This window comes from Sphaeramia orbicularis, chromosome 1 (genome assembly GCF_902148855.1).
Source record: "Sphaeramia orbicularis chromosome 1, fSphaOr1.1, whole genome shotgun sequence".
NCBI lineage: Eukaryota > Metazoa > Chordata > Actinopteri > Kurtiformes > Apogonidae > Sphaeramia > Sphaeramia orbicularis.
The window spans coordinates 45,100,745-45,125,259 of record NC_043957.1 but is presented as its reverse complement, the minus strand read 5'-3'; the positions used below and the strand labels follow the sequence as shown (position 1 = coordinate 45,125,259).

At 35.9% G+C, this 24,515-nt stretch overlaps 3 protein-coding genes and 1 non-coding gene across 6 annotated transcripts; 2 read left to right on the top strand and 2 right to left on the bottom strand.

The window, feature by feature from the left end:
• Positions 1–3: 3 nt before the first annotated feature.
• Positions 4–3,684, top strand: aptx (aprataxin). Of its 3 annotated transcripts, none has more exons than XM_030139530.1 (7): positions 4–214; positions 760–806; positions 1,136–1,300; positions 1,440–1,499; positions 1,594–1,820; positions 3,005–3,108; positions 3,216–3,684. In XM_030139530.1, the coding sequence occupies exons 1-7, from the start codon at positions 85–87 to the stop codon at positions 3,365–3,367; spliced, it is 885 nt and encodes a 294-aa protein (XP_029995390.1). In that variant the 5' UTR covers positions 4–84; the 3' UTR covers positions 3,368–3,684. The 3 variants fall into 3 exon arrangements, with proteins under 3 accessions (XP_029995390.1, XP_029995383.1, XP_029995396.1); XM_030139523.1 differs by having other exon boundaries at positions 1,019–1,300; XM_030139536.1 differs by lacking the exon at positions 760–806.
• A 595-nt stretch (positions 3,685–4,279) lies between these two features.
• On the bottom strand, positions 4,280–4,353 carry trnai-aau (transfer RNA isoleucine (anticodon AAU)). The gene has a single exon. It is a non-coding gene; the product is annotated as a tRNA-Ile (tRNA).
• Positions 4,354–4,624: 271 nt separating this feature from the next.
• On the bottom strand, positions 4,625–7,470 carry scpp1 (secretory calcium-binding phosphoprotein 1). The gene is made up of 9 exons (XM_030139569.1): positions 7,313–7,470; positions 7,027–7,087; positions 6,628–6,675; positions 6,220–6,273; positions 6,099–6,125; positions 5,944–5,985; positions 5,653–5,688; positions 5,491–5,550; positions 4,625–5,395 (listed from the first exon to the last, which is right to left on the bottom strand). Exons 2-9 carry the CDS (start codon positions 7,084–7,086, stop codon positions 4,859–4,861), a joined length of 864 nt encoding a protein of 287 aa, XP_029995429.1. The 5' UTR covers position 7,087; positions 7,313–7,470; the 3' UTR covers positions 4,625–4,858.
• A 3,725-nt stretch (positions 7,471–11,195) lies between these two features.
• Positions 11,196–24,090, top strand: sparcl1 (SPARC-like 1). Its single transcript, XM_030139325.1, has 11 exons — positions 11,196–11,304; positions 12,272–12,327; positions 12,431–12,496; positions 12,595–13,632; positions 14,707–14,815; positions 17,016–17,137; positions 17,227–17,347; positions 17,445–17,581; positions 21,386–21,534; positions 21,750–21,898; positions 23,389–24,090. The coding sequence occupies exons 2-11, from the start codon at positions 12,274–12,276 to the stop codon at positions 23,415–23,417; spliced, it is 1,974 nt and encodes a 657-aa protein (XP_029995185.1). The 5' UTR covers positions 11,196–11,304; positions 12,272–12,273; the 3' UTR covers positions 23,418–24,090.
• The last annotated feature ends 425 nt before the right edge of the window (positions 24,091–24,515 follow it).

The following is a 24,515-nucleotide window of genomic DNA, read 5'->3' as shown; positions in this document are numbered from 1 at the left end:
CAAGTCAACAAAACAAGCGTGTCGAAGCTGTCGCAGTCGGTCGCAGTTTTGTAGCTCTTCTAAAACAGCCACGTTAATGACAAAATGCCTGTTTGCTGGCTCATCAGCCAAGAGGGACATCATAAACCCATTCAGCTGCCTCACTTACAGACAGTTGTCTTGGGTCGAGGTCCAGAAACCACCATTAAAGACAAAAAATGCTCTCGGCAGCAAGGTAATATGCAGACAGACATTTTTCAAATAATACATTAGCTTTAGCATGTAGCTAAAGTTACACAAACGCCTAAATCATGATTCTAAATATGCAATTGCAAAGAGAGAAAAACGTCATCTAGTGGCCGTTGACAATTTTGAATATGATGATCGAAACGCTGCTGCATTATTTTGATGAAATTTCCCATATTAAAAGTATTTCCAAAACGTTTCAAGGCTGATATTGAAGTTATTTGCAAAATGAGTGGAATCACATTCGTTTTCGCAATATCAGCCTGTGCAACCTTGTAGTCCCATAAATCTCCAATTCATTATTTATTTTTGGATTTAAACCTTACATTCCAATCTAAAAGACTTCGAAACCGTGTTACCTTGTAATGGATAATGTTTCAATGCCAATAGCAGTATTTTTTGCATTGTTTACAGTGTTTGAATTTCTGTCATTTTATTCTACCATTTGTTGCATATGCATTTTTTGGAATTTTTTTATTCCTGAAAGTTAACATTGAACTTTAACTTGCATAAATTGTATCCCCTCTCAACCAGTTGAATTAAAAGCTGAATGCAACAAAGGATACATCAAGGTTAAACAGGTATGAAATAAAAGTATTTTAATGGCAGTTTCAAACTATGGTATTATGAAGTATTCTTGAGATTAAATAAATAACTTTTATGCTCTCTGGATTAGTGGAGCATGATATGAATAACAGTTTAGACACAGGAGCTGTTAAGTCATCTGTAGTAATGATTAAAATAGTACCACTGCTCATTAAACGCTGTATTATTTCTTGTCCTTATTCCAAAGCTTGGCTTGAACCCTACCTCCGTAGATTCTGTGGTTATAGGAAAAGGCAATGAAGTCAAAATGAAGCCTGGACAGCAACTTCACATTGTCAATCAGCTTTACCCATACACTGTACAGTTCAAAGAAGATACCACTGGTGACCATGGAGGCATCAAAAGACCACGAGAGCTTGGTTCATATGACAGAGACGGTCATAGAGATGCTCCAAGTGTGAAAGCAGCCAAACGCGTAGAAAAGGTTTCTGTGCCAGACAACAACCCCGGAGAAGCCCCAAAAAGCAGTGTAAGAAAAGACAGACTGACAGCATTATATTTGAAATGGATTTTGGCCTATGATTTTGATTATTTCTGGTACATGCTTATAGTGTAACTAATGAAACTGTGACACATAATAAAAAATAAAAGGGGAACCTCTGTTTCAGGAAATTGTTGGACATTGGAGCCAAGGCCTGAAAGCATCGATGCAAGACCCAAAGATGCAGGTATTTATATTAATGTAATTCTCATTAATCTGAATATTTGATTTCATGTTTGTTTTTTGCAGCCTCTGACTGGTATCTGTTGTGATTTTTGTAGGTGTACAAGGATGACAGAGTAGTGGTCATCAAAGATAAATACCCCAAGGCTCGGTACCACTGGCTAGTCCTCCCTTGGCAGTCCATTTCCAGTCTAAAGACCTTGCGTGAGGAACACTGTGATCTGGTGAAGCACATGCAGAAAGTTGCAGACCAGATGGTTCTGAAATGCCCAGTCTCTAACTCTTTGCGCTTCCGCATAGGATACCATGCCATACCCAGTATGAGGTTAGTGTGGCTGTGTCAATTAAGATTTTAGTCTACAATAAAGTTATGTTTGTTTTAGCATTGTGGATGTTGCTTTTTATAGGGCAAAGTTTTTTAAAAAAAATTATTTCTGTATTTTGGAAAGAACCATTTTTTAACTGAATAATATTTTCATACCAGTTAGGAAATGCAGGTTGAAATAGAATTTATAGGAACATCCCTGTTTCAATTGAAGCTATTGTAATAATTTTGTGTGAGATAAATGAGATATTTCCCAGTAATTTTTGAATGGGAACTGGATTCATCCTCTGAAACCACCTCCTTTCAGAATCAATATATTTTGCCAGTTACACAAAAATAAATTGTTCACAGTTGGTGGTAGGTAATTGAAAATAAGAAAACAATGTTATTTATTTATTTATTTATTTATTTATTTGTTTGTTTGTTTGTTTGTTTGTTTATTTATTTATAACATGCAAAGAAACAAAATAAAACAAAACTAAGCAAAATAAGACAAACAAAATAACATTTAAATGTACAGATGTACTTCAAGTATGTGCAAGTCTGAATTTTGCATGGTCAAAAAGGAGAAGGAAGAAGTATAAACTTATTTAATCCTACCCCTCAAGTGCTTCTACAACTTTACCACTAACTAAATACATTAATCAAACAATACATTCTTCCTAATTTTAGTATTCAACCCACAACTAATACATAATACAGTCATTCATACAAACAGACATCCACAGTTCAACAATTTTCTTCAATTATTCCAGCATATTTATCAGTACAACATTATCCATAAACAGACAGCCCTCATTGTCATGATTAAATACTGTACCTCATAAGAATAAATTCTTTATATCTTTTTTAAACTGAATTATGTTTGAAATTAGTTTTTATCTTCACACACAATTTGTTCCACAATTTTACTCCACAAATGGTAATACAGAAACCTCTTAACGTAGTGCGCACTTTATGAATCTTTAAATTTAACTTTCTCCTTAAATCATAACCTCCCTCTCTTTCACAAAACATTTCTTCAATATTGCCCGGCAGTAAGCTATTCTTATTATTGTGTTTCTAATACAAAATACATCTGGCACCTATGATTCCAGTTTAGTTGGTGTTGTAATTGTCAGCCAGCCCATATTTGATGTTGATGACCAAAGGAAAAACAATAATTATGCTTTTGCTCTTTGTAGTCATGTACACCTCCATGTAATCAGCCAAGACTTTGACTCTCCTTGTTTAAAGAACAAAAAGCATTGGAACTCATTCACAACAGAATATTTCATCGACTCAAAAGGTAAGGAAGATGATTATTTAGCTCTTTTAATGGGCTAGTTGTCTCACAGTGTCTTTAATTGCAAGCTTATGTTTCATTCATAATAACACTGTTTCGCTTTTCTGCAGATGTCATTCAGATGCTAGAAAAAGATGGAAGAGTCACTGTGAAAGAAGGGGCCAGTGAGCTGCTGAAACTACCTCTTCGCTGTCACATTTGTCACAAAGAGCTTCCCACTATACCATCACTAAAAGAACATCTAAAGTCTCACTTTTCGTAGCTAAGAAAGTGAACTTGAATCAGATTCTCTTTGGATGTCTTTGGTTTGACGCTTTATGGCAGTGTTTTTGCCATGTAAAACAACATTTTTTTTGTTTAGAAAGATGCAGTTATGTGATAGAAACACATCCAGAGGTTAATTTTCAACCAGGGGTTTGTCATGTTTCCAAGGACAGTCTCTGAGGAAATCCTTTAATGTTAGATGCTATCTGTTTGTTTGTTTTTGTTACAAATGTCACAACACAGTAGGAACGTTCTGATACTACTTTATTGTTCCAAGTTCCATGATTAGATGTTGTATTAAATATTTTGGAGTGATTAAATAATGAATTTGTTTTTTGTTTTTTAACACTTATCAAAACACATACTTGGCTGTGAGTTCTCTCATCTATACTTTAGTTTTAGTCAGATATTAAGGGAAAAGTGACAGTTTCTGCACTGTGTTTTCTACTCTAGTCTTCTGTTGTCCCACCAATCATTTACTGTCATATAATGATTGATGGTTATTATAGAATTATCATGATGTTATCTATGTGATGTGTATAAGTGTGTAATACACAATTATGGACATTAGTTGGAATTCAATCAGTCAAGACTAGTTCAGGAGACAACAATGCATTAATCACCAAACATATCACCAACAAGTAATACTGCCAAAGTGAGTGTAGCATATATATGTTGCATATATATTTCTTTGTACACATGAATAATAGGTGTCAAACACAGTATGAGGGCTGGTTGTAAATAGTTTGTCTTTATCGCCATCTGGTGGGGTTTTGTACAGAGACACACCATGTTACGAAAACGAAATGACTGAATGACATTGGGCAAAACCTTAACAATCTTGTATATTTTTTGACAAAATTCATGATGATGGTTTTTTAGAACTAAGAGCAACGAAGAAAACAGATGTTGGCCCGTACGGGGATCGAACCCGCGACCTTGGCGTTATTAGCACCACGCTCTAACCAACTGAGCTAACCGGCCACGGTGCCACCGGTAAATTCTACTAAATATGATACCATCAGTATGAAATGCATATGACCTCCGCCAAGGCAGATTTAGTGCCCCCCCCCCCCAACACCACCAAAATTTAATCATGTGTTCCTTGTGCCAGTATCAACATTTCCTGAATTTTTCATCCAAATCCGTCCATAACTTTTTTGAGTTATCTTGCACAAGGGCACATGGACAGACAGACAAACCAACGCCGGCAAGAACATAACCTCCTTGGCGGAGGTAATAAAAGTCAGCCTCCCACAAGTACGCTTATATTATTTATTTATAATTATCAAAACAAATAGAATGCTTTGGAGTAATTTCACAATTATAAACCTCATAAAAAAGTAGTTAGCTACAGCTAATATTAGCGTGTCAAAATCAACATTCAGAAGCAATAACCAGAGCAAATGTGACATCCTGAAGTCTCCAGGCTGTCATGTTATGGTGTTGTGTTGTACAGTGGAAGAAAACAGGTTTCAGGAGTGTGTCATCATCTCCTGAGGCTTAACTCCCTCTCATCTTCATCTGGTACCATCAGATTGTCCACTGAGTGATGTCCATCATCTCCAATGTCCTGGAAGAAGTACTCTTCACTTTCACAGCTCTGAGTGCCGTTCACACAGTTCTGGTGTTTGATCTGCTGCAGCTCTGTGCTGTCACTGCCATTACTGTCCTCTGTGCTCTCGCTGGTGTCGCTGCTGTCAGTACTGTCACTGCTGTCACTACTGTCACTGGTTTCACTGGTCTCACTGGTCTCGTTGCTTTCGCTGCTGGTGCTCTCACTGCTGTCAGCGGTGGCAGCTGTGATTGCGGTGCTGTCGCTGGTGTCTGTGCTGTCACTGGTGCTCTCACTGCTGTCGACAGAGTTCTCCACCAGAGCCAGTTTTGTGTTGGCCTTCTGTTTAAGAGTCGTAACGGTAGGGGTCTGGATCCTCAGATGTTCTTCTGACTGACCTTTGACCTCTGTACTGCTGTTGTCGTCTGCACTCAGGTTTTGGACAACCTTTGGAAACACTCGAACCCAACTCTGATATAGGAAATAAATAGCCACTTTTTAAAAAAAATCTCATTTTAGAGGCACTTTGGTTTTGATCAACTGTTTGAGGAAAATGTGTGTCTTACCTTCCTAACATTCTCCTCGCTGCCCATGGTGTCGTCTCTGGTTTCTGTCATGAACTCTGTCTGTTGAAATGAGGCGAATGCATAAAATGAGAAAAACAAAATCACTAACATTCACACAATAACATGCAAGATTTGATTAAAAAAAGTAAGTTTTCATCTCACCTCTTCCTCTGACTCGCTGTCACTCTCTTCTGAAGTCTGTAAAGAAAAGAAAACCAAAATTAAGTCAAGAGTGCCTGTGCTATATATACACCTATAAACCTATAAACCGACCTTCCTTTTCTGTTTTTAAAATTTATGCCTCCTTCTCTGCAGTTATTTTCATATTCATTACTAGTTTGTGCTGGTAAAACCATAGATAAAAAATATGGTGAAATCTATTAATTCAGCAACAAAATGCTCAATGGAGTTATTAACAGCAGTGAAGTACATTGAAGAACATTTATCACCCACCTTGTCTTCTGATGTGTCCTCTAATGATTCAGACTCTGAACTCTGGAAAAGAGACAGTCATAAGAAAATGTCAATCAAAACATATTTACACCACATTATTGCATTACTTTTATTTTTTCTTGAGCCAGATGTGAGATTTGGCATCAAAGACTCACTTGATTTGAGCTATTTTCCTCTGAGCTCTGTAACACAAAAGAGGGATGTATCCAGTTAATCTTCATGTATGTCATCTTCTGCATCATCACTGCTTATCAATGGCTTGATTTATACATTTACCTGAATCTCTGATGTGTTATTTTCAGACGATTGTGAAACCGACAAACTCTCCGTCTGAGTGAAAGAAAGCAAAAACAGTTAACACAAACCACATGATGATACCCTACAACTGTAAACATAAACAATAATCTCAGTCATTTAGATCTATTCATTTCAATTATTGCCCAGACGAACTACTGCAAAAATTAAGTCCAGACATTATAGTAAACAAAAGTGTCTGGAAAGGCAATTCTCCTGAGCCCTGAAGAACTTTTTGGATACCGCACCTATTGTTTGGATTTCTGTTGACTTTGACAGAGAAACACAACTTGGCTTCTGGCAAATGATTTACTATATGCATGAGGTGTGAGGTTACTTCACTTACCACCACAATGTGGTAAGAGAGGACATATTTTTCATCAGACTTACCGAGTTTGAATCAAGCTCATTTGATTCCAGAACGATGTTGAATGAAATCTGTAGAAAGGGAACACGTGGATTATAATTAGTGTTTTTTTTAGCGGATTAGCGGAGGTGCACAGATTTGAGCCAGGTCTGCAGTTGTTTGTGCTGTATTGTTTTACATGTTATTCTTCCTGTCTGAGCCTGAGAAGTTAATACAAATGGGAGACTGTTAAAGTAAAAGGTTTTTAGCATATTCATGTATTATATTAATTTCAAATAGTATGGTATGTTGAAAGAATTAAATAAAAACATTTTTCTCAAATTTATGAGCTACACTGAATGCATTTTTAGAAATTTTGTGTCAAACTGTATAATAAAATAAACAGAATTAATGATAATCGAAAACATACACACTATACTTACCGGGTTTGCAAAGATGGCACCAATAAGGCAAAAAGTAAATGTAATGATAATAGTCTTCATTCTGCAACAGACATTGAGAAATCAATGTAATCAGCATTGCATTTTCACTTCTATTTTACATTTGACTCATAAAAAAGTTCATAGCTGTAAACGGAGACATAGACAAACAATATATTTATATGCAAAAATACTGCACAGTGCACAAAACACCAAGTACAAAGTACTAAAGTACCAAAAACAAATTAAAAAAACATTGAATTTTAGAGTCCTCTGACATATATCGTACCTCTTTTTGTCCAACAAAGCACTATCCAGAAGGTAAATGAAGTAGTCCTTGGTTGACAAATATAACAGCAAAAGGGGATCACAGCACCTTTTCCCGTCAGTTGGTCAAGAAGAGCTGCTGTGTGGATGTGTGGTAGAGAAATCCAAGGACTACTGTATATATATATATGTAAGCTGAATTACGTTGGTTGCATCACTTCCTTCCGGATGTCTGTCTTCTGCCAACATGCAAAGGTGTATTTATTCCAGAAGCTGTGCTCAAAACAAACACACAATGGAAAGATGGTGATTGCACTTACACACCACAGACACACACAGGGCTGTTTCATTCAGTCACTAAATTTCCTCCACCCCCTTTCAGTCTTATGTGAAATATAGTTTAGCCTACTAAACCATAGGGTTTGTGGCTTTTGTGAAAAAACAGGCTCACCCACTCACAGTGGAAAGGACGGCCAGACAGGGTCATGCTTGTTTCCGGTGACATGGATGTTTTTTCATCTTCTTTTTCTTCTTCGTGTTTCTATAGTTGCAGATCTATTTTAGTTTATGTATCAGTTGTGCTGTACTTTATTAAAACTGGAGTTTGTTGAAGCAAATTAATTACTTGCATAATTCTGATCTACAGTTTTCTTTTACCTAAACTTTTCAAACTTTTCAAACGCATATTTTGCTGTTTACAACCCCACATCAATACTTGTCACACACACTGAAGCAAATAAAACTGATGAAATGTCTGAAACTATATTTTTTTTAACCTCTTTTACAGTGTTATTGAAAATGGGACCCCTTCTTGGAACTCGGATTTGTACAGTAGAAAGTCTAAATAAAGACTTCTGTGAACATCATAATTGTTTCCTGGATTTCCATGTATGGTCAGGCCTAAAATAAGATTACAGAATTCCTTGTTTAACCTCACTTTGGATTTCAACCATGCAAAAGAAACCTGTAATTAGACTGGATATTCACCAGTCTGGAGCTGCTTACCAAAACCACAGCTACCAGTCGATGTAAGGTTCTGCTTTACAGAGGGGAGGAGGCGAGGATGATTGATGGTTGTTATGGCACACAAACCGGCAGTCAACAATGTCTACATCCCAAGGTTACTTAAGTTTTCGTGACTCTTTTAGCCATCTAATGCATCTGCGTTATTTAATTTTCCAATTTTTAAGGAGTGGAAACATTTATGACATTCACACCTCAATGACAGAACGTATTTGAACATAAACAACAGTATTTAAATATTATAAACTACATCTGAAATGTGTTTTAATGTCATTTTTGTCACTGTTACATGTATTTTCTTGTATCTGCAATTGTTTATTTAGTTGCAGAGAGAAAGGACAGACAGAGAAGAGTTTAATTGTCATGTAACTTGTTACAGTTCCAGTGGCAATAAAAACCAACCAACTGCCTGGTTAATCCATGCACTAAGTTTTACAAATGATACAGTTGTTTTGTGAGAATATTTTTCTTTAACACAAAATATTTGTATGAAATATGGAGTAAAACATTATTATTCAACGTTAGGGTTGGAACCCCACATGGGGTTGCTTGGAATTCAAATGGGGTCACCTGTAATTGATTAAAAAAAAAAAAAATCCTCATAAAAAATATATGGTGAGTTAACTGAGACAATCCCAATACATAAAAGACATGACAAACTGTGAAGCTGAAACTGAAGCACTGTGGTACTGTTTATCTTTCAAATGTTCATTGTGGTCAGTTTCAGATGCTGCAGCTCTTTCATAATTCATAGTTTGAGTTACTGTTTCTTCAGTATTAATTGTCAGCCTTGTAAATCCAAGCTGGACTGACTGTACATATCCTGACCAAGGAAAATAAAATTCTCACTTTGTGCAGTAATCTACACCTGGCTTTTCTGCCTCCGTCCATAATATATATTATATAGGCTAAATGTCATCTAAAATTCATGTTTATTTGCAACATAGTATAGCAAACTATTACATGATCAAAGACAAATTAATTTTAGCAAAAAAAATGTATCTGTTTTGAATGTTTTGGGTTGCCATGAATTTGTGATGTTAAATGGGGTCACAAGCCAAAAAAGGTTGGGAACCACTCGAGTAAAATATGTCGCAAAATGTACGTCCTGCTAAGGCAAGGCAAAGCAAGTTTATTTCTATAGCACATTTCATGTACCGGACAATTCAAAGTGCTTTACATAAAACATAAAAGCATCACAGGAGAGGCATAAAAATACATTTAAGATGAGAGAAAGTTAAAATATAAAAACTTTAACATTAAAATTTAAAGAAATTACAATAATCAGCGATAAAATGTGATTTTAAAATTCATTTAAAAGACATTATTTAAGAGTTTAAGAGAAAGCTGCAGTAAACAATAATGCTTTCAGGCAGACAGTGTGAGCAGACCTCAGGTGCTCAGGAAGTTAGTTCCACAGGTGAGGAGCAGAAGAACTGAATGCTGCTACACTTTGTTTGGTTCTGATTTTGGGAACACATAATAAACCTGTCCCTGATGACCTCAGGGGTCTGGATACTTCACAGGAAACTAACAGGTCTAGGATGCATTTGGGTCCAAGGCCATTCAGTGCTTTGTAGACCAGGAGTAAGATTTGGACCTCTATGCTAAGAGCAGAGGATGCAAATGAGGCAAGGAAAAGAGTGTCTAAATCAGCTGCAAACATGTATTTGTCATTTATTACTCTTAGCATGTCAATGTACCAACAATACTTAGAGCAAAAGAAGTAGTGCAATCTTTTGCACTTTATCATCTATGTATTTATGTATGTATGTATGTATGCATGCATGCATGTATCTATCTATCTATCTATCTATCTATCTATCTATCTATCTATCTATCTATCTATCTATCTATCTATCTATCTATCTATCTATCTATCTATCTATCTATCTATCTATCTATCTATCTATCTATCTATCTATCTATCTATCTATCTATCTATCTATCTATCTATCTATCTATCTGTCTGTCTGTCTGTCTGTCTGTCTGTCTGTCTGTCTGTCTGTCTGTCTGTCTATCTATCTATCTATCTATCTATCTATCTATCTATCTATCTATCTATCTATCTATCTATCTATCTATCTATCTATCTATCTATGTTTGTCATGTTATGTGACAACCACATCACTGTAAATAACCCTGTTTTCATCTTTCTGACAGTACTTGTTACAACAAAACCAAGTAGGGTTTTATGGAGTTTATTTAGCTTAAGAAGGAGGAGAATTTCACTCTCAACTCATAAGGGAACTATCAATCCTTCAGTTAAATACAAACACTCAACATAAAAACTTTTGGGAGATACCTAGTTTGCACTTGAAGGAAGGGTTTGCCACTGACATGTTTTTAAGTGGAACTATAAAGTTGTGTAACATAGAATTTTTCCCTAAAACAGTACCTAAGCACAGTATATGTATTTTACATTCCACCACTGAACACCGGTCACAGACTTTGTTTCTTCAACAACAGAATGTTGTGACAGAGATGACATCTAGTGGCGAGAGGTTTTACTTACTTTTTACAATTACTACCATATTTGATGTGAATATATTCAGTTAAATTTTTAAAGGTATAGTGCAGTCAGAAGGTGAACAACATATCCTGCATGTGTGTCTACTTTTAAAACAAAGCACAGAATCACATCAGAAATTAGTCTCAAAAGGCTTTTAACTTCACAGTCTGTGCAGTTCAGGTCAGTTGTCTGAATTAGTTTGATTCACTTATTTTTGTTGTCCAACAGACCAAACCTTCGTCTTCTGTCAGAATCTATGTAGCCCAAAGACCCTCTGGAAAAAATGTTGGTGCAGCAGACCCGGAAAAAAAATGTGTGTGTGCGCTTCTATGCTTGTGTGTAAACGGACAGCATGTGAGTTTGTGTGGACAGGGTGTGAGTGCTGTCTTGAATACAGAAGGACATCTTCACAGTTTCAACACAGGCACATACTCGAATTTGTGTTGGATTCTCATTTCTTCTCCATCTGCCAGCCTCAGGTAATAGATGAATAACCCATTTGTAGATTTACAGATGTTTAAAGAATATTTGTTAATAACTTGACAAGGTCTATATTTGTGTGAGTGGTTTCATATTAAGTAACTTACTTGCAGTTCAGACGTTTGCATACTATTTGTAATCACTATTCCCCTAATTCTGCTTTATTAACACTATATCATATATGTCACTTACGTAATTTTTTTTGTTGTATACTTTTGCTTTCCTGGCTTGAAAATTTGCACATTAGCTATCTCTTTCCAGTCTATTTTATTACATACTAATATACCTGAAACATTTGAAATTAAAATTGAATGTACTGCATAACTGTAAATCATACAATGAAAAAACTATAATAATGAACGTTATATAATATTGTCCTCAAGTTGACTGAATTAGTTTAGGATGAATAATAAGACTTAAAAGTTTATGTTTAAAATGGAAAGTCAAAATGTAGAATTTATCATGTTAAGTCTGAAATGTAAATACCACATAAAAAAATGATTAATTTATTGCTTTTAGTTTGCATGCATGCCATGTGCACCCTCCTGCCTGCACCTATTCTGGGTTTACTGGGCTGAACCAGAGCACTATTGTTCTTGCGGACAGGCCCAGTAATGTCTGTTTTGTTTCCGCACAGAGGGACAAAAAAGTTTGTGGACTTAGTCAACTTTTTCCAGTCTGGTAGCTTCTGATGTTTACTCTAGCTCTGAATGTGACTTCTGAGAGAAAGAAGCGCATCCCGTAACCTTGACAACAGCGGAGGCCAATCTCACAGCTTTGCCCGTCATGAATGTGTTGGCAGCAAACTGATGCACTCATCGGTTTTGACTTTGAACAACTTGCCAAGTTGAATAGTACTGGCAGCTTATTTATTTATTTTTAATTATTATTACTATTATTTCTCATTTTTGCTTGTGAATTCAGAATTTTGTTTATAATTTTTCAAAATGTGTTTTCACATTTCAGGTATGAGGGCCTGCTTAATATTCATTTTCTTACTGGCAGCAACATTTGCCCTGTCTGTAAGTAGCAATGTTAATCTTTCAACAAATGATAAGAAGCAGGCAAGGTATTTTTGCAGTTTTGGTATTCATTAAATGCATAATCATAAAATCTAAATTCCAGGTTAACAGTAAACCACATGGAAAACATCATGGATCACATAAGACTTCACACACAGCCAAAGAAAAGGTATAGCATGAATAGTTTAATAATTATAATTCAATCATCTGTAATTTCTTTGCTTAAATTTGAGCATCATTGAGTTCATGTTTACTTTTCTGGTTAAGGATGTCATCACAGAGGAGGCCAACAAGGCACAGATCTCACCCACTTTAGTCCCATTTGAGGCCAGCAGCCAAGAGCAAGAAGATGAAGAACTGAGCTCTGAAGACAATGCTAACACCAACAAAGAGGACGGAGAGCTGGAGATCCCTGAAAAGAAAGATAAAAGCACTGCAGTCCTGTTGAGTGAAGAGGAATTAGTAGCGCTCTTGAAGAAAGAAGCAGAAGAGGAAGATGTTGAGGAGGATCAAGGGGAGCATGAGGAGGAGATGGATGAAGGTAAGGTGGAAGCTGCAGAAGCAGTGGAGGAAGAGGAGAAGACACTGGATGACAAAATGGGTGAGAATGCTGAAGAGGAGGAAGTGAAAGACGAGAACACGCAAGATACAGAAACGCTGGGAAATGAAGACCAGGCGAAGGAGGTGGAGAAGATCATAACTGAAAGGGAGGAACAAGAGGCTTTATTTGAGGAAACAGATGGCAGTACAGAGTCAGAGATCCCAGTGGATCTGGACTATGCTGCTGATAGTAGCATCTTGCAACCTCTGAAGATCATAACAAAAGTAAAACCCAACGTGGATGACAAACAGCCTTTTTTGAAAACACATGATCAAGATGTTAAAGAGAAGGAGAACGGCGAGCACAAATTTGATGATTATGATCAGGATGTTCAGAACACTGAGGCTATGGACAGCAAGGAGGTATCTACTCAGGAAAACCTTCCAGATGACAGAAAGTACAAAGACCCCAGTGCTAAATCTGCAGAGGTGGATGTGATGCAACAAGACTCGGACAGCTCTACAGAACTTACATCTAAACTGTCTGGAGGAGAAGCAGGAGAGGAAGAAAAAAGTAAGAATGAGAGTGAAAGTCAAACTAAGAGAAAGACGAAGAAGCAAAAGAAGAACCACAGGGCGAGGAAGCACTCTCCACAGAGGGAAGAAACACAAGAAGGACAAGAGCAGAGCCAACAGGAGCCTCAGGAGTCTGAGGGCATCGACAACACAGTTCACAAAGGGAAGAGGAGACGGGCAGGAAAATGGGTACTCTAAACGGAATGTACAACAATTCCAAAAAGTTGAAACACAGTGACAAATGTAAAAGTAAACAAAATGCAATGATGTGGAAATCCCATAACCCCATATTTTATTCATATTACAACATAAAAAAACATCCTCTCCCAAAATTCCACCTACTGGTCCCAACTTTTTGGTGACATGTTGCTGTCATCTATGTTTTATAGCAGGGGTCTCAAACATGCGGCCCGGGGTCCAAATGCAGCCTGCCAAAGGTTCCAATGCGGCCCGTGGGATGAATTTGCAAAGTGTAAAAATTCCACAGTAAAGGTTGTCAAACTCATTTTAGTTCAGGCTCCACATGCAGACCAATATGAACTAACAGTAAAATAACAGCATAACAACCTACAACAAATAATGTCTCCATATTTTCTTCTCGGTTTGATGTGAAAAAAATACTACATTCTAAATAATGACAACTTCTAATTTTTGTCTTTGTTTTAGTGTAAAAAATAACGTTAAATTATGAAAATATTTACATTTACAAACTATCCTGTAACAATAAAATGTGAATAACCTGAACAAATATGAACAACCTGAAATGTCTAAAGAAAATTAAGCACAATTTTAACAATTTTCTGCCTGTTACTAAGTGTTTAGTGTCTTTGTAGTTTGGTTCCATAATGTACATGTATAAATGATAAGTTGAGGCATAATATTGTTAAAAATGCAATTTTTTTTCTTAAGAAATTTCAGTTTTCTCAGGTTATTCACATCTTTTTTGTTTATTATTATAAGTTTATAAAAGTATTTTCGTAATTTAATGGGGTTTTTTGCTCTAAAACAAAGACAAAAAATTGGAGTTGTCATTATTTATAGATTATTATGCTATTATTTTACTGGTCCAGCCCACTTTAGATCAAATCGGGCTGAATGTGGACCCTAAAAAAAAAAAAGAGTTTGAGACCCCTGTTTTATAGTGAATCAGTTCAGTTTTTATTTACATTTCACACAGTGTCCCAACATTTTTTGCAATTGGGATTATAATGTCATGATACACAATTTGGTGTATTATTCACATCTCTTTTCATACTTTCCTAGGGGCCATTAGTTGGTATGAATCCAGTGCAGATCAGAGCCACAGTGGAGCTCTACCCCAGTACCAGGACGTCTCTTGGTGGGACCACACATCACTTAGAAGCCCCTGCTGGTTGGTGTTGGTTTAACTAATACTTTTTCTACAACTTCACAATCAAAGATCAATTTATTCTCTCTGACTTTAATACATAAGTGATTAATGCTGCAGAGAAATTATTTTTGAGTGTTCTTGGTTTTACACTAAACTTTACCATCTGACCCAAATAAGTGTTGATGTACCTTTGTACCTGTAAAAAAGTATGCAATTTTGCAAAAAATATTTACATTTTCATTAACTTTAGAAAAAAAACTCAGTCATAGAAGGTCCAATATGTTTTTTTTTTTTTTAATGTTAAATGTGTAATCATGTCAACTTTGACCCAAACAGTATCTATGAGTAACTCCAGCAGCTGCGTACAACATACACAACACTAATGCACTATCCCAACAATCTCACGAGGGAATCTGCTGACTGGACTATTTAGCTCTAACTTCCGCATGACTGATGCCACTCTGCTTCACGGTCAATACCAAAACACAACTCTGGTGGCTTAAAGGAGTCAATGAGAGAGATCAAGTTGAACTTAATCACTGCATAAACTTGAACTGCAGAGGAATGTAGGGGATGTGTAGTGATTGTAGCTCTCTGGTTTCAACACTGTCACACGGTAAAACAAAACCAAGCCTGGCAGGAATAAAATGTATTACGCTTCCATTGTGTATAATTTGTAGGAAATAAGAGAGATATAATTATAGAAATGGAATACAATCTATCAAACCATATTTCCTCATATAAAAACTGGGGGTTTCAATATTCTCATATTAAAAATTACAGAGTAGGTAATGGATGATATAGTTAAACTTCTGGTGCTTGTCCTGTTAAATGTTGGTAGCTAAAAATAATGTTTACCTCCACAAGTTTAATCCATAAAGACCCAAACAGCCACCAGTGACCAAAATTATCTACTGATCTAAAATGTTTAATACCTGTTGATCCACTAATCCTGTCAACACATGTAAATAATTGGTGTAAAATGCAGTTTGTCATATTTTTATGGTCATCAGATATGATCCGTTCAGAGGCTCCGTAGTTACCGTGGAAACACCGTCATTTTCTACAACGTTGATTCACCAGTAAAACCTGTGGAGTTGGATTAATGACAGTCGATGGACACACTTCAGTTAATGATAGAATTTACTGGAAAAGTCAGTTTTTCTGCAGTTTTTTTTTTTTTTTTGTTCTGTTTTTGATACAATAACCCTCAACTTTACTCTGGTGCTTTAGTGAACATCTACATGATCAGTGAATACAATATAGGGAAATACATGATTTTCACTCAAAAAAATGCAAAATACAGAAGATAATATTATAATAAATGGTGATAAATCATTTAAGAAAGGTTAAATCTAGAGAAAAAAATCATTCGGAACTGACGCAAAATTACCACTGGGTCTTTATAGGTTAAGTTATTACATTCAACAATATATTCTGGCTGTTTTCAACACTTTTTTCTAGATCACTCACCTGAAGTGTCAGTGTAATTTTTGATCTCAGCCACTGCAGGTGTGTGTCTTACATTTTTAGCCAAAGTGTCATTTGTAGGAATTCACAGGCACAGCAAGAATACATTTTTAACACAATAAAAGCTCTTACACACTGTAGGGCTTTTATTTTTTATTTACTGAGTGTTTTTAATATTGCAATCATGAGTTGATGAAAATTAGATTTTGTACTAAATATAAAAATTTCAAATTATTTATAAGGAATATTAAAAATAAAGACCTGTTACTAATTCAAGCCTCAATTAAAGGCCAGGTGCCTTCTGCAGGACAAGTTACTATTTGAGGAAATATACTATTTATTTCTCATGAGGGTGCGATTTTAGATTTGCATAATTTATATTTATTTATATCTAGAGAAACTGCAATGTATCATGAGCTATGTCTCCAGACTAGGTGAGAATATGAATATACTCCTCTAATTTCATCCATTTTATTGTGGGTGGCATCCAGTGTTAATGTGCATCACCTGCTAAGTCTGAATGAGGACCTGAGTTATTTTCTCATCAACTAAAAAGCACAAACCATTACTGAAACTAATGAATAATTTAGAATTTTTAGAGGCCACTGCAGGTAAGGGTGAGGTAAAGGCAGGATGCAATCTATAACTTCACCCCTAGATATCATTAAATATTACACCTTAAACCTTTAAAGAAACATAGGCTTTAATTCAAGAAGTCAAAGGTCTTTGTGGTGTTCATATTGGCCTCCAGATCCCTGTGACAACTTCCGCTGCAAACGTGGAAAAACATGTAAACTTGATGCAGATAACAAGCCGAGCTGTGTGTGTCAAGTACCGTCTGAATGCCCTCCCAGTGTGAATGAATTTGATCACGTAAGTTTACAGCTAATAACTTGATCAATCTAGTAGCTCCTGTTCCCATCTGATTTGGGCATTATTAACTCTTTTTTTTTGTCCTGTAGGTTTGTGGTACAGACAACAAAACATATGACACATCATGTGAACTCTTTGCTACTAAATGTAACCTGGAAGGAACTAAGAAAGGACACAGACTACATCTGGACTACACCGGGTCATGCAAATGTGAGATCACACAACATATGGTGTGAACAAAAGCTTTTACTATCAGTAGGAAGTTCCCTGACCATGCTCATTCTCTCTCTGTCCATGTCTCCCTCAGTAATTCCTCCATGTGTCGACACAGAGCTTGTCCAGTTCCCTCTTCGGATGAGGGATTGGCTGAAAAATGTGCTGCTGCAGCTCTATGAACACGACTCCATGACACCTGGCTTCCTCACTCCCAAACAGCGTTTTAGAGTAATATTCACTTCTCAAAACTTATGTGATAACATCTCTTTTGCTGTATTTTCATCGAGGAGTTTCTCTTTTTTCACTTAACACCACTTATCTCTGAAGATATTCATAGCACTGGGTTACAAAAAATGTTTTTTGCAAGTTGTCTAGGTTTTTTCAACTGAATTAGGACCATTTTGCACCGCTAAATCAAAAAATGACATCTGTTTTTCTCAATCAGGTCAGGTTTTTTTGCTAATTTGATTTTGAAAAATTTGATCTTCTCACAAAATTGATTACATTTTTGTGACTTTATCAGTTGATTTTTTTATATAGTTCTCACCCAAAATAGGTTTTAAGAGAAAAAAAATCATTTTCTAACAGGTTTCCTGTTAGGTACAATGGTGTATTCACCGCAGATGTAGCAGAATATGGCTTATTTTTGCAAGATCTTCTAGTCGAAGCCATTCACCTGTAATATTAAAAAAAACATTAATCATAAATTGGCAAAAGTAAAATCTTCAGAACTCGTTTATCGCAAGAAATATGAAAGAATTTTGTATCATATGATGTGAAAATGCCCATAAATGTAAGCAAAAATGTTAAAAAGCCAAAATGTAGCATAGTTCAGAAAGTTGACATGATTGAGCAAAATTAATGTGATTTTTGGATTCAGCACACCAAAATTATCCTAAATAAGCTCAAAAAAACTTAAACAATGAATTTGTTGTTGACCAGTGTAATGGGGGCCAATTCTATGCAGGGGCAAACGTCCTGCCCCCTTAAACATACATCCTGCCCCCTTAAATCAAACTTTCAGAAGCTGGGAAAGAAAATTATAGATTGGTCACAAACTCAATATTACGGTGGCCGACAAGGGCCAAACACATTGCAACGACCCAATGCGTCTCAGTTGGAGAAAACAGCTGCAAGTACAGAGATGAAACTCGAACACAAGTCTAAACGAGGTAGCTACAAAAAGAGAAATGTGGTGCAAATGAAAAAATGCGCTGCAAGAAACAAAAACAAATGCATAATCATCAAATGCTCTGCAAATAACGAAACGATGCAAACCAAGAAAACATCTGCAAATGAAAAACGCTGCATAATCAGTCACTACAATGATAGTGCTCCAAACCTGCAGGGGGCAGCGTTTATGCTATTATATATATTTATATGTTAATTAGACAACAGACTAGTGTCAAATATAATCAAATAAAAGTCACATTACGATTATTTTATATTACATTACTACGATGCAACTTTAATTTGTTCCCACTGTAGTTTGAAACACTGTCAGTCGGCTGCTCTCCGTCTCTCTTTCCATCCTGTGTGTCTCTGCATTGAGCTGACAGCGCACCCTACAGGTTTGGAGCACTTCTGTTGTAGTGACTGGTTATGCAATGTTTTTCATTTGCAGATGTTTTCTTGGTTTGAATCATTTTGTGCTTTGCATCGTTTCTTTATCTGCAGAGTATTTGATGATAATGCATTTGTTTTTGTTTCTTGCGGCACATTTTTTCATTTGGACCACATTTCTTTTTTTGTACCTCATTTTGACTTGTGTTTGAGTTTCGCTTCTGTGCTTGCAGCTGTTTTCTCTAACAGACGCATAGGGCCGTTGCAATGTGTTTGGCCCTCATCGGCCACCGTACAATATAGACAAGATTTACTGCAGTATCTGAAAAATCTGCTGGAAAAAGCATCTCTTCTTCACTCTTTCCTTCTGTGCTCTGTTTGTGTGCAGGCTCACACAGCAGTCAGCGTAGATCCCCCACTCACCTTTCCCCCAGCTAAACATCCAGTCACTGTTAGTATGGAAATGACACAGTGTCAGTAGACAGGGAAGAGAAAAATGTGCTGCACAACAGTGGGAGACTTTGAGGAGGCAGCAGATCCCTGTTGTGAAAATCATAGCGACCTGTGAAATATTTAACAACTAAAAAATACATCTATATTTGTACAGTAAACTGGGGAACAGTCTATTCTTCTCACAGTTTTAGTCACTCAGAGACGTGTTTTTTTCATTTTTGACCCCACAAGCACCGCTGTATGCCTGTCTATAGCATAGAGCCAAAGTATTGAGAAAGGGAGAGAGAGAGGTCCTATTTTATTCTTATTTGATTTAGCAAATGTATTTGAGAATTATGCCATCCAATTCAGACAAATTCTGTGTTATTGGTTGTCAAGATCTGGGTGGATATTTTATTTTAATCTTTATTCTTCTTCTTATTTTAATTCTATTTTACTTTTTTTTTTTTTTCAAGACTTGAAATAATTTTTCTTTTTAATAACTTGTTTTGTTCTGTTTTGTTAATATCGGGGCATATGTGAGAAGTGTTATTGTTGAGTTTGAATATACGAGGGCCGTTCAATAAGTTCATGGCCTCACCCAGAACAGAACAACACAGACTGATAATTTATATTTTATTTTTCAACATAATCTCCATTTACAGCAATGCACTTGGTCCATCGATGTTCAAGCATCACTATCCCATCATGAAAGAATGTAACATCCTGTATTATAACAACCAGTATTTCTGGGTGAGGCCATGAACTTATTGAACAGCCCTCGTATCTGATATAGGCCTTCCAGTGAAGGTGAATGTCATGTTTTTAATAGTTATCTTGAGAGGAATATTTTATTTTCTGTTTTGTAGTTTTATTTTTCCATTTTCCCCCTGAGGGATTGTCATCTTATCGTGGTCAGGTTGTTTGCGTGCCTCAGTGACCCTAACAGTTACACCAGCAGAAGCAGCCTTCAGATGGGACACCCAAATTGGACAGATCTTAGGGTAGAGGCCTGACAAAGTGCAATCCAACAGCCCATCCCCCCCTTTTTTTTTTTTTTTTTTAATCTCCACCTCCGTCACTGCCATGTGCCACCTTGACATTTCTGTCTGCCCCCTCATATACCCCTATTTAAAACCAGCCCTGTTCATAATTATTATTATTGTTATTTTTTCTTTCTTTTCTTAAACTTGCCTTGTCCAGCATCATAACACCAGAATGGTAGTCTGGCTGCCTTTTCGTGCTGTACAAATTTGCTTTGCCAAGGGAAACTTCATAAAGTATATCCTCCTGAGACCCAAGACAGTAAAAGTCTTGGCTTTTTTACTTTAAATATTTGCCCTCATTGGAAACAGCGTGATACAACATTTTTTTTTTTTTTTTTTACTTTTTTTATTATTTTGTTTTTTTATGGAATATCCTTTGCAGTGGACAGTATTTTTTTTTTTTTTTTTTTTTTTTTTTAGTAAACCTCTTAATCTCTTGTCCCCCACAAAGGACAAAAATACATTTTTGGGTCTCTGGAGGATATGAGGCTCCCCTTGATATTCTGCGATCTTTATTTTGAGTTTCGTTGAACCACATTTCAATGCCGGTCCAGACATGAAGGAAGAGGGGGAAGGAGAAGAAAGGAGGAGAAAAGAAGGAAAGAGGGAAGGGGGGAGAAAAAGGAAGAAGAAGATGGCGAAGACCCTCACAAGAAAATATCAAAAATACTAACAAGAACAACCATGATGATAATTATAATAGTAACAATAACTAGAACTGTTCATAATTAAAGTCACTTCTGAATTTGTTATGGTTTTGATTTGAAGAATGCACTTCAGTCTTAATTATTATGTGATTCACTCACAAGATTTGTGAAACTGAATGAAACAAAAAAAAAAGCAGGCTTCATTGTTTTCGTCCCCTTGAGGTGCATAAATGACATTAAACATTTGTTGCATAGTCAATCAGCCAACATGGAGAAAGGCTTATGGACTATTGATTCATTCATTTGATGTTGCAGGTAACAAAATTATGTTTCTGAAACTGTAGGTGAAGAAAATCTTTGAGAATGAGAGGCGTCTTCATGCTGGTGATCACTCTGTTGAGCTGCTCGCACAGGACTTTGAGAAGAACTACAACATGTACATTTACCCAGTGCACTGGCAGTTTGCTCAGCTGGACCAGCACCCCTCTGACAGGTATGTTTACTTTTTTAAAGGCACATTTATTTTTACAATGTATAATTAAGTTCTGGCTCTACAATGTGTTTTTGACTTTGAATGAAATAATGTTCCTGAATAAACTTATTTTAGGTTAGATCACAGCTTTAATTGCCAGTATTACTTGTATTCAAATATTGTGATGCACACATTTTATTTGATAACTATGACTAACATTTGTCCATTCAATGCAGGCTGCTCTCCCACTCTGAGCTGGCACCTCTTCGGGTCCCTCTGGTGCCAATGGAGCACTGCACATCCCGCTTTTTCCAAGAATGTGACTCTGATAAGGACAAGCAGGTGTCCTTTAAAGAGTGGACTTCCTGTTTTGGCATCAGGGATGGTAAGAGCAACAGCAGTTCATTTGTGAACAACAGAAGTTTTGCATTTGATTGTAATAAAATACGCCTCATTTAACTTGTAGGTACCAATGAAATAATATAGGATTTGATGTACGAGGTTATGCAATGTAAATCATACATCATACAGGTTGGGGACACTGTCTCTCATTGATTATATTGGGTTTGTTTACTATTGGTGTGTTACATTAATCTGTGCATTAATATACAAATATAGCAACACAATCTAAAGTCTTAAAGATACCTGTTTATGTAGCAAAACCTTTGAGGACCAGTCTTGCATCCATGACATTTCTCTTCTCTAGGATGTTTATACCTAGAAAAAAATGCATCTATCTATCTATCTATCTATCTATCTATCTATCTATCTATCTATCTATCTATCTATCTATCTATCTATCTATCTATCTATCTATCTATCTATCTATCTATCTATCTATCTATCTATCTATCTATCTATCTATCTATCTATCTATCTATCTATCTATCTATCTATCTATCTATCTATCTATCTATCTATCTATCTATCTATCTATCTATCTAATTTAATGAAGTAAAACTCTTTTACTGAACCTAACAAAACTTTACCTAAAGATTTAGTAAAGATAAAAAAAAGCAGAAATATCCAAATACATTCTTTCTAAAAGACATTGCAAATCATTTCTAAAAACATTTAAATTGTTTTAAAATTGACTTAATCAATAATAGGTTTCACCTTGTTAACGTGTTTAAAAAACAAAACAAAACAAAAAAAAGTGATGCCAGGCACAACAAATCCCGCCCCTTGCACATATTGTATCTTCTTTTGGCATTGATCCAGCTGATGTCATCATGTCTATGCATGTGTTGATGTCAGCATATCAGTTGCCTCTATTTATGTGCCAAGTTGGAAGTAAATTAAATAAATAATTAATAACAATAATAAATAAATAAATAAATAAATAAATAAATAAATAAATAAATAAATAAAAGATTTAAACTTTGACCAACTTTTCCCAAAATGTAATGACATCTATTCTGCATCACTGGCAATCTATAAACTCAATCTGGTATGAATTCAACCAATAGTTTTGCTGCTACAGACATTTGAAATCTCACCCATTATAAGTAAATAGAAAAAAAAAAAACAACAACTTTGACCTACTTTTCAAAAAAATGTAATGAGCTCTATTTTGGGTCACTGGCAATCTATAAACCCAATTTGGTATGAATTCAACCAATAGTTTTGCTACTAGAGTGTTAACAAACAAACAAAAAACAACACTCCTTGCCTCCCCTTCGGGGGTTGGGCAAATTAGTGATCACATTTATTATATGAGCACACTTTTTACATTATACTTCATCAATCCAGGAACAATAATTTTACCTAATCTGACATTTCTTCAGTTTTTACAAATGTAAATGTTCTTGTCAGATTTTACTTTATACATTAGCTGCTTCCTTATATTTTATACTCTTTATTTTCTTTCCACAGAGGATATGGATGGCAACCTGCTTTTCTGAGACTCTTTTGCCTCATCTGCTACACACCCCAGTGGAAGACGATTCAAGATGCAGTTTAAAGACAGAAGCCTCAGTGAATTTCATAGTTTTAAGTCAATCTGACAAGTACAGATCAAAGAAACTCATTTTATGTATTGTTGATTATTGGTGTTATTCTGTGTGTCAGATTTTCAGATCTTTCTTTTAAAGTTTATTCAAAGATGCTAGATTAATTTTTTGATGAAGAAAGTGTTATGGTTACTTAGAGCAGTTATCTAAATGGATTTCCAAACCGGGGAAAAGTTTACAAAAGCTTCTTATAGCTTTTATGTAGCTCCTTCTAAAAGAAATGTGATTTGCATGTAAGACAGATTTAGGTCATTAGTACACTCCTGTGGATAAATAGATTGTTTTCAATTTTCTGAGTTACACTAGAAGATGTAAAACTATACTGTATTGCTTACCCTTGTATGTTTGTCCCTGTGTTTTATGTTTAATATTAGCTCTAATTAAAGCTTTATGGACTGCGACAGACTTCACACAAATATGACACAGCATATTTCAGTGTACCCTGTTGTTAATGATAATTATAAATGGCTATGACTTGTGTTTCTTGACAAACCTAAAATAAAGATGTTGCATCACATTTGTGAATCCCAGTGGACCCCAAAAGGCCCTGGATCACATCAGTTTATACTCTAATAGCATGTTTCATTCCTTGGTCAGTTTTCCTGATACTAACATAACTTGAAAGTGTGACCTCTGCAGCTGTGGTTGAGAAAATGCAAGTCACTGATACCTGGTTTAGGTTTGCCACATAAGCCTGAATAATGTCTCTCTGTAAGTCAACAAAGTAAAAAATAGCCAACCAACATAGTCATGATGATTACAGTGACTTCTTGTTTTGAGGTAAATGCTGGACTCTGATTGGACCTTTCTTAGTGCCTGTTGAATCTGATGTTCTCTATATAAGCAAAGAAGGGAAGTGCTCTTCAGCTGTTGAACATTTGCTCTTTCCAAGAAAAAACATGTTTTTCATAGTGTGGGTTCTCTTTCAGAGCTTGGCTGTAGTGGTGGAAGGTGGGGTGTCTTCAGGCAGTGCTGAAGCACTCGCCAACG